Genomic DNA, 10,641 nt, shown 5'->3' with positions numbered 1-10,641 from the left:
TGAGTTTGTAATTTTGAGGAGAAAGAAGAATGGCAAAGCACAACAAATATGTCTCTTAGCTTGATATACATTGTTACATTCATTTTTTAACAGATTATACTTTCAAGAAAATTGGTGATTTAATATGGTATCAAAGTTTTTCAAATTTAAATCTCATGTATCTCATTGTCTCTATTATTGTGTACTTTGTTCTACTTGTTTTCATGCACCTTATTTTCTCAATCTGTTTTTTTTTCATGTGCGCAATGAAGTCGCACCATAAAAGAGAGTGAGTTTAATATACCTATATCTTAACAACTTAGAACAATTGATGATATAACTGTTGCCAAAAATGTATTTATTTTTCTTTGGAAATACAACGAATTAAGAGAAACATGAAGGAGAGTGTATGTTTGATAAACGTTGTTGGTCCTATTTCTTGACATGCAGCGAAAGTATAGCAAATTAAGAAAAGCATTTTGGGAACCCACAAAATTTAGACAAACCTGATGACAAGTTTACTCCTAAAATGCAATCTAGATTGATCAACAGGGCTAATAAAACAAAGTAAGGGACTTCTGCTTATATTTCATGAGATGGCGCAGAAATCGTATACATTGAAAGGTCCTTTTTCTTAAGAGCTACTGCTGCTGCTGCCCGTGATGAAATTCCTGAGCCAGGAAACTGATTTTTTGGGGTGCCTCTTGAAATCATCATCATGGTCGACATAATGTAGCCCAAATCCAATGGTATATCCTGATCCCATTTCCATGTTGTCCAAGAGGGACCATACGAAGTAACCCTTGAGGTTAACCCCCTCACTGTCAAAAAAAAAAAAAAAAATCTTTAATTTGTTTGCTAAATTATCATGACGGAACCAAGAATTAAGAAATAATAAACAGCAAAACAAACACATAGAATTTATGTGGTTTGGTAAGAAATTTTGTTATGAATGTAGAGAATATAATGTGTAAGCTTTCTATATACAATTGTCTATTTGAAAACCATAATATCATAAAACCCCAAAATAACCCATTATATACCATGAAACCTCGCCATTTGTTGGGTAGTTTGTGTGGGGTATACAATGCTGCTCCCTGCGACTGTTCTAAAAATAGGCTCACAAGGCGCAACGTCAAATGCTATTAAAGACTAGTAAAACCCTCCCCGAAACCAATTGGTTGTAAGAGAGATGGTAGAACTCAGTTCAACAATTCAGGTGACCAATGGTTTATTAGCCACAACATGAATTAAATTTGAGAGCCAAAGCAGGTCATTTAACACATGATCAGTCATGTGGGAATGGGAGGATTTCTTCCTCATGTAGGATTCAAGACTTTAACAACACTAATATTGGGAGTGCCATAAATTGACTAGGTCACCTAAAACCATTGTCAATATATGAAAATTTGCATTTATATATCATGAATTTCTATTATATATATATATATATATATATATTTTTGCATAATGCTATATATTTAGAGAGATTATTACCTCAAGGCCTTTCTGACATAGGTGAGGTGGTTTTGGAGGAACTCAATTCGGACATCATCTTGTAGTGCCGTCTCAATGGCGATCGAGCTGTTCCTTTTCTGTGGATATCCTGTTTAGGGGGTGGGTACTTTAGTCATTCCAATAAACCATTCTCACCCAAAAATATATATATATATATATATAATAAAAAAGCAATAAAAGAATAAAAATATAGGTAAACAGTTCAAACATGTAAATGCAGCTGATTAACTAACCGTTTTCAGTAATGTAGATGGTGGGGTTGTTATATGCAAGCTTCAAATGTAATAGAACTTCACCCAGTCCTTCCGGGTAAACAAAAATCGCATCGAAACCTCCAGCCTAGAATTAATGCGGTCAAACATGAACAAATCAGATCGCAAAACAACTCCATATATATGTCTCAATTTATTACAACTTTTCATCAGGGTTCACAACATGAAACGCAAGGAGACTTCACAAAATTATACCAAATTCATTCTATATATAACTCACACCACAGCAAATTTTAGTTTACACCATACACATAGGTACCCATTTTTTATGGATTTGTAGCTTTTCTGACAAAATTAAATTGTACCTGTTCACCAATAGGTACCCCATTTTTCTCCGCTGAGAAGAAGAATGAAAATAATTCAGGTTAACATAACTCATGCACTTAATGTGAACGGGAAAAAAAAAAAAAAAAAAAAAAAAAATTGATGGGTTGTTGGGAATATACTTAGTGTTTGAACATATTGGTCATTTTCGTAGCCGGTAGGCACATCATTGGAAGATAGCTTAAGGGGTTTTGTGTATCTTGATGTGTAGTAATTGAGGCCAATGAAATCAAAGGACCCTTTAACCATTTCTTCTTGCTCTTCAGTGAATGTTGGAAGCCTATCCCTCAGAATAGCCTTCATGTTGAATGGGTAGTCTCCACTCACTAATGGATCTAAAAACCTAACAAATACCAAGGGGCCAAAAAGCACAACTTGTTAAGCCAGAAATATTTGTCATGTTCCCAAAAAGAAGAAGGAAAAAAACTGGTGTCTGACATTACATTAAAAGCAATAACACTAACAGTGCAAGTGTTTTCAAAATTTCATTGTTTTTGTTTCCAAAAACCGAAAATGAGAAAAACAAAAACCTGAAAAAGTTTGAATAGCACAGTTCAATTACCATCCAGTCATGAAGTCCCATGCTCTCTGTGCTGCATGCTTATCCGCAGGCGTTACACCAAGTGGCAGAAACCATTGGGCACTCACAGAAATACCTATTTCTCCTTTTTGTGTGGGCTGAACCAAAAAACCAGTCAAATACTTCATTATTTCAACATCATCAAAAAAGGATAAATAAATTTTAAGTAAATTACAAATACACTCTCTGAGGTTTGCTTAAAATACAGATTGCTCCTGTAGTTTGAAAAATTACAAATACCCCCTTATTAGAATTTTTTATTTAACAGAATTAACTAAAAAAATGAAATTCATAATTGCACTCTTATACAATAACAAAATTATCTAAATTATTAATTAAAACATACTTTAACATCATTAAAAACTGTTAATTGACTTGATGATTTATTAATAAAATGAGCGATTTGTTATGAAATTAGAAACCTCAGAAGGTGGAATGTAGTTTTCAAAATGGTAATTCATATTTTAATCAAACCTCAGGAGTGTATTTGTAATTTTATCCATAAATTTTTTGAATAAAACCAATATATCTATGCTATGCTTGGATCTTGAATTTATAGAGAAAAATTTAATTCATGATCTAAACATAGTGTTTTGAGACATGGTTAAGAGAGAATTGATGAATTTAAAACACAGTACTTGGTGAGAATCTCTGTAGGCTTTAACGGCACTGGCATGGGCTAGTATGATATTATGAGCAGCTATGTAAGGATGCGTTGATGGTTCATCTGGAATTGACAGACTCATTTTATATCCATACACAGCAAAAACTTGTGGTTCGTTAATTGTTATCCAGTGTTTCACCCTATCTCCAAAAGTCTTGAAACAAAGATCGGCATAATTCGTGAAGTCCTCACTGAAATCAAAATGAAAAAATCAGATTCACAATTTTACTTTTCTTTCTTTTACTTCTTCTATACAGAAGTTTCAGGATAAATATGTATTTTTCAAATTATAAACCCTGTTTATCATTTACTGCTTCTTAAAGCTAGCATTTTGTCAAAATTTTGGTTGGGGTCAAAATTTTGAAATTTTTGTCACTTCAAAAAAAAACAAATAATTTAAGTGCTTCTACAATGAAAACCCCTAAAAACTTTAAAAAATTAACCAAATTTGAAAATTTTCACTGAAGATAATAATAAAACAAAAACTTTTATTTGCCAACTGGTGATTTTTCAAATTCGGCCCATTTTTTTACAGGTTGTGCTACTTGCACAAAAATATTCATCGAAACTTGCACAAAAGAGAGACGAGGGGTGGGCTTCTGTGCAAGTTTCTGTGAAATTCTATGCACGTAGACTTTTTGATTTCTTTTTAAAAAAAATTCAGGGACTTCTAGTCTAGAAGTGCCCAGAAGTAAGTATAAATTGACAAAAAAGGTGTAAGAGGTTCACTAAAGACGAAATAAATCTTAAAATAAATAAATACATAAAAATTGCCAATCTCAGAATAACCAAGAAGCACATACACAAAGTTTGAGCTCAACAAGCCATGGTATTCTTCTTGCAGAGCAGAAGGCAAGTCAAAGTGGAATAATGTCACAAAAGGCTCGATGCCTACCAAAGAAATTAATTTCAGAACTAGCAGAAGGAGATAATTAATTCCAAGTATGAAATGGATGAACTGCTTTCAACATAAAGCTTGTTCATACCATTAGCAACCAGTTCATCTATCAAATTGTTGTAGAAATCAATGCCAGTTTGGTTGACACCATCACTCAATTTTCCAGCTGCAAATCATAGAAAAGAAAAGGAGTACTCACTAAGTGGAATTTAAAAAGGGTCTCGCACAATTACTTCTAACAATAATTCTAGGAACACAGAACCACCCACAGAAAACACAGATGAAACAATCCGAGTGAAACAATCTCTTTAATGGCAAGTCTAACCATCTGATTTGTATGGGCATGCTGTTTTTTGTTTTTTGTTTTTTTTTTTTTTTTTGATGGATTCTATGTCCCTAGACTTATTGTTACTTCTAATTCATCAATAAAAGATAAGAGGGATGAATGAGTGGTATAAACTTGGAATTAGCCGGGGCCAAGCAATGGAGAATCTATAGTTCTCTATGTTCATATTCTTCAAGCATTGTACATCATCCTGTCATGATGATTATAACACCAATCATATCATTAATATTTATCAATTATTAATTTTAGTTAGAAATCAAAGATCAATTTGATAATTAAAGAAAAGTGAGCAGAATGTAAGTTCTGTAATATTGTTTCCAACAAAAAGAAATAGTGAAACACCATGATTTATAAAGTAGTACTGACTTTGTATTTGTGGTAGAATTGAACTGCTGGGGTGTCTTCAATGAAGTAGTCCCACGTACTCGATCCTCTCCCTCCTTCATGAGGTGCACTTTCTGTCTGCATTGCCATACACAAATGATAGGTGTTTCTTATTTGTTCATTTTTCCCCCCACCAAACCAAATTTTAGCCTCCCTTTGAATTGTGGGATGAGAAAAGAAATAAATAATTTTGGTCTCTCAACTAGGTGAAAAAAAAAAAAAAAAAAAAAAAAATGAACGTATTTTCTCCCTATCATGTTTGGCAAAGTCAAAAATAAAAAGTACGTGATAGAGGGATATGGTTGAGAATTCTTTTTCCTTCTCTATTTTTAATTGGCAGTTTTGGTAATATAAAAAATACACAATCGATCAGCTTTTTTCTCACCAAATCTCACCATTTTGGTGAAAAACGAAACCAACAAGAGAGTTAACTTTATTTTCATTTCTTATCATATCACATCAAATTACATGATCGAAACGGACTGAAAACATTTCAGAAAACAGTTTTTTGAAAATAAAACCAATCAATTTTGTCATCTTTGTAAATTTCAGAGAGAAGAACAAGAACAGCCCCTTCAACAGACTAAAACCAGCCCTAAGAAACAATTTAATAACATCTTGCCTGCATTAATAAAGATGGCACTTCCTGATTCATACCCACAAGGTGACACCACTAAAATTCCCACTAATTCAACAAAAACAACCATCAACCACCAAACAAAAATATAAAATAAAAAATCAACAGTAGACTACATCCACATCCCTTTTTTAGATTAAACCCTTTTCACCACCCAAAAACCTCAAAGCTATTGCTGAGTTTGATGTAAGTTCTTAATTTCTCTACAATGACCATTTAGTCATATATATATACTTGTGTATATGTATGCATACTAGTCTCAGAACAAAGACGGCTAACAGAGATCAATCACTCTACAATAATAGTACCTGAAGAGCAGAAGAAGCAACCCCAAACTTAAAATCAGATGGGAAGTCACTTCTTGCTAATTCTTTCATTAAAGCCATCAAGAGAGAGAGAGGGAGAGAGAGAGAGAGAGATTTTGTTAGCAATTCAAAGTACCCAAGAAGTGATACATGGGTATTTGTAAAGGGAAAGTAGAGGGAGCCCTTAAAGCAATAGGGCAATCAGTTTACATGCAGGTTTTCAGTCAAAGACTTTGTTCCATATCATCATTTCCCAACTTAATTCAACCTTTATCTTTATAGGTATTGGTCAAAAATTGCTACAAAATTATAATCATAATAAATATTTTTATATATATATATATATTTTTTTTATGTATTTTTATATATTTCAATACACTTGATTACCATCATGCAACTTTTGTATATGTATAGCACATTATTCCTTCACTTAAAATCAATTAATTTTAAATTAATTGTCTCCAATAATTCTAACATAATATTAAAGTTGTATCTCGAGTCATTTTCTGTGTCCTAATTCCTGCTTAGATCTTTTATCGTCGTGTGAAAAAAATATTAAATTTAAAAGCTGGTCAAGCTTATAATACTAACTGATTTTAAATTGAGTATATTTTATAATTCTAAGATTTTCATATGGGTGAAATAGATTGGTGGTGGTTGAATTCAACAGTCTTTGGTACTATATAGGGTGCATGAAATGTTAATCCATCTTATTTAAGTTATATTTAGCTTATAAATTTGGATAAAAATTTTAAAATATATATATTTAAATTTGATAAAAAAATTTAAAAAAAATTTATCAAAATTTATGAACTAAACATAATTTTTTTTTGAGAGACCATTTGTTTCTTCACACTTGTTTTGACCTTTTGATCATCTTGACCAGTCAAGATATATAGCCAATATATAATTACAGTCAAAGTTTTGAAATTTATAATTGGATTTAAGAATTGGTTCAAACTTGAAGGTCTCTCTCTCTCTGTCAGCCTAGCTGAATTTAAAATTGTTGATAGTCTTTGAATCATTTTAATATACATACATATGACTTATTTTTGGCAGATGATTGAAAGTTAATTTTTTTAAGATTTTGTTTAGGAAGAAGTGTTGTGTTGGGTTGGGTTTGGAGTTATTTTAGTTAAAAAAGAAATAAAATAGGATTTTTAATTCAGTAAGACAATATATCACATCTAATTCATAATTATTATATTATTTCTCTCATAAAAAGTCAAAAAAGTCAAAAAATTCTTCCTAAATGAAACTTTTTAACCCCAAAAAATAGCTAAAAAGTCAAAAAGTGAAAAAGCTAAAAAGGCAACCCACTTCTCAAAAGAACCCTAAATTTTTTAATTTTTTTTTTAAAATATATAAAAAATGTGATAAATAATATGATTCAAAAATAATATAAAAGCTGATTTTTGATTACTAATTCACTTTTCAAAAGAGACCATTATATTGGGTCATATTCAGTATATTTGATTTTAGTTTTCTGAACTTAATTTTTTGAAAATTGAGTTTTTTATTTTTTATTTTTTTTGTTTTTAGTGAATATTGTATTTTTTTAATTTTTTTAGATGCATCTTACTTAAATGTATCTAAAAAATAAAATATTTATAAAAATATTTTAAAAAGTAAATAAATACACAAAAATATGAAAAATATATTGAATTTTTATTTTTATTTTTGTATTTTTGGTATTTAGTGAATTTTTTAAAGATTTTTTCACAAAAATTATCACCTTGCTTAGTTTGAGTTTTCTAAAAACACTTTTCAGAAAATTATACTTTCTTATTTTTTGTATTTTATTGTTTTTACTAAATTTTTTTAATATTTTAAGTAATTTTTTTAATTTTTAGACACCTAATATAAATACACTTAAATATCAAAAATACAAAATAAATATGAAAATTCAGTACATTTTTCATATTTTTGTATATTTATTAATTTTTTAAAATATTTTTTCACAAATATTTTACTTTTTAGACACATCTAAATAAGATGCATCTAAAAAATAAAAATAAATAAAAATAAAAACTGAAAATTTTAAAAATATTCACTAAAAATAAAATAAAACATGAAAAATAAAAAATTTAATTTTTAAAAAATTTAATTCAGAAAATTCAAACTAAATACATTATATACTTTTTAAGTATATTTATGTTAAGTGTGTCAAAAATTTAAAAAATTACTTAAAATATTAAAAAAATTCAGTAAAAATTAAAAAATATATAAAAAATTAAATTTTCTAAAAAAAAATTTCAAAAAATTAAAAACAAACATAGTGATTTGTATTCGAATAATGGAAACGCATTGCCGTAGATATCATATGGGTACAAACACGTCAGCAATGCTATCACCCAGAAATATAATTCAACTTCAGATTGAGACATTGATAACCTAATTCTACATTTTGTCATATTATATACATTCATGGAATAGGCTTGTTGACAAGATGGTATTGTTCTGTTCGTATAGGCATGTTTGTTTGTGGGGATATGTAATTGGGATTGGATTAATAATTCAGTAAAATTATTAATTTGATATTTAGTTAGAAAATTAAAGTACGAACTAACAATCTATTTGTATATGGTACCTCACACATATAATGTACTATTTAATCCTACATAGAGGGTGGGATATAAATTTGGGGACTAACTCAAAGTCTGGACTAACTTATCAAATGATTATAATAGAGGTATTATGATCAATATATTGGATGTTTCATATCCCGTCATGTCTTATTCATTCCAATCCTCTTAAACAAATATCGGATTGGATAATATTTTGTTAATCCCTCCTTATAATCCTAACTCAATCCAAACATAAAATAAGATACACAATTCAAGGAAATTTGTAGTCCTAGGATTATTAGTCATGGAAATGCTAATCCAACCTAATTCAATTCGCCCAAACAAACATGGTTGTAGTGTATTACGAGTACTATTTTAATAATTTAAATTATTTTAATCAAATTAGGTTTAAAGTCTTATTAAATAGGATCAATTATATATATAAAAAAATTATTCGACTCTATCAAAGATTATTTAGTTATTTAAATTAAAGATATTCATATCTCTATTTATTACACTTGTCCACGTTAATTTAGGTATGTCCCTTCTCTTAACACTTCTCTCTACTATCACTGTATTGCATCTTTTCACTATTGTCTCTATTGATCTTTCTTGTATATGACTAAATTATCTCAATCTATTCTCTTTCAACTTGTCTTCTATCAGTGTTACTTCTACTCATTCACGAATATACACATTCCTAACGTTGTCTTTTCTAATCTTGCCACACATTCACATTAGCATCTTCATCTCAAAAATACTTATCTTATTTACATGTTATTTTTTAGTTGTCCAACATTCTGTCACATACAACATCGCTAGTCTAATGGTCGTTCTATATAACTTTCCTTTTAATTTAGCAGGTACTCGTTTATCACACAGTACCCTAGACGTACTCCTCCACTTAAGCTACCCTGCCTTAATTCTATGGACTACATCTGCTTTAATCTCTCCAGCCGTTGTAATAATCAATTCTAAATAACGAAAATGTTCACTCTTATGTAATTATTCGTTCTTGTCACGACCCAACCCCACCCCTATAGGTTTAGCGTCGTAACCGGCCAGCAATCCGCGATTACCAATGACCTGCTTAACAATAATGACAATAACACAATAATAGAGGGTTGACGAAAGCCAATCACTAATAAAAAATAATGTCCAATGAGCTGTGAGGACTTAAATGAACAAAATAACTCTCATATGTTTATATATACAGAAACACTTAAGTCCATAAAACACTTATACTCAAATTAGCGAATCAGACAGGTTTAATTTTCATTCTAACTTATCTGTTCAAACAATACAAGTCAATAAATCTCATAACAATCAATAACACTTGATCACATAATTAACATGTAGGAACATAATTAATAGTTCCAATTAAGGCTCAATTCAATCACAGACAATTTCAGTAAACTGAATCAATTTTCAATTAAACTTCCCAAATGGCTCTAAAAATTCTCATGAGCCCATCCATGTACTCAATTTCAATTTGTGCACCCAATAAGATTGTCGATTTCAGTTTCAAAGTTGTAACCTTAACAAGTAATTTTCCAATTTTGACATATATGCACAAATTAAATTACTAGGCACTTAGTTCAATTAGAATTAACACATAATTAAATAATTAAAATCACGATTAGCAAGTTTGGGTCGTCACAATTCTCAATTTTCACTTCTCCTCTGTTTCTATTGTAACTATTACTAAAATTGCACTCTATCTACTCTGTCTTAATTCTACTTATCCAATTTTTCTTAGATTTAAGTGTCTCTCTCAATGTCTTCAACTTAAGCAAAAAGATAAAGCCTTAAGGTTGATCCTTGGTATAATCCCACAGTAATTGGAAATTCACTTATCTCTTCAGCCAGTGATCTGCTAGTGGTCACCACACCTTCATACATGTCCCTATCACGTCAATGTAGCCTTTTGTCATTATTTTCTTCTCTAACACCCACTTGATTATGTCACGACCCATCCCGATGACCAAGGCTAAATCACAACTAGCTTATCCTAAAATCCCTTAAAGCAATTCCAAGTAATTAATTTAAATAATGCAGCAAAATAAAATAAAAGAGGTAGATTAATATCCGAAGCGTACATGGAAATTATTATTTATGTAACGATATAACATTAGTCGGATAATGATTACAAGAAAAAAAAAAAAAA

The 10,641-nt window shown here is 30.0% G+C and overlaps 1 protein-coding gene across 1 annotated transcript; it reads right to left on the bottom strand.

The window, feature by feature from the left end:
• Window positions 1–307: 307 nt before the first annotated feature.
• Window positions 308–6,194, bottom strand: LOC114311453 (beta-glucosidase 24). The gene is made up of 12 exons (XM_028257610.2): window positions 5,911–6,194; window positions 4,948–5,043; window positions 4,696–4,771; window positions 4,324–4,401; window positions 4,141–4,228; window positions 3,312–3,528; window positions 2,656–2,771; window positions 2,216–2,436; window positions 2,075–2,106; window positions 1,731–1,836; window positions 1,477–1,585; window positions 308–800 (listed from the first exon to the last, which is right to left on the bottom strand). Exons 1-12 carry the CDS (start codon window positions 5,986–5,988, stop codon window positions 614–616), a joined length of 1,404 nt encoding a protein of 467 aa, XP_028113411.1. The 5' UTR covers window positions 5,989–6,194; the 3' UTR covers window positions 308–613.
• Between the last annotated feature and the right edge of the window lie 4,447 nt (window positions 6,195–10,641).

Source organism: Camellia sinensis, chromosome 5 (assembly GCF_055761805.1).
Source record: "Camellia sinensis isolate YWXY chromosome 5, ASM5576180v1, whole genome shotgun sequence".
NCBI classification, from domain to species: Eukaryota; Viridiplantae; Streptophyta; class Magnoliopsida; order Ericales; family Theaceae; genus Camellia; species Camellia sinensis.
This window is presented reverse-complemented; position numbering and strand designations above follow the sequence as displayed.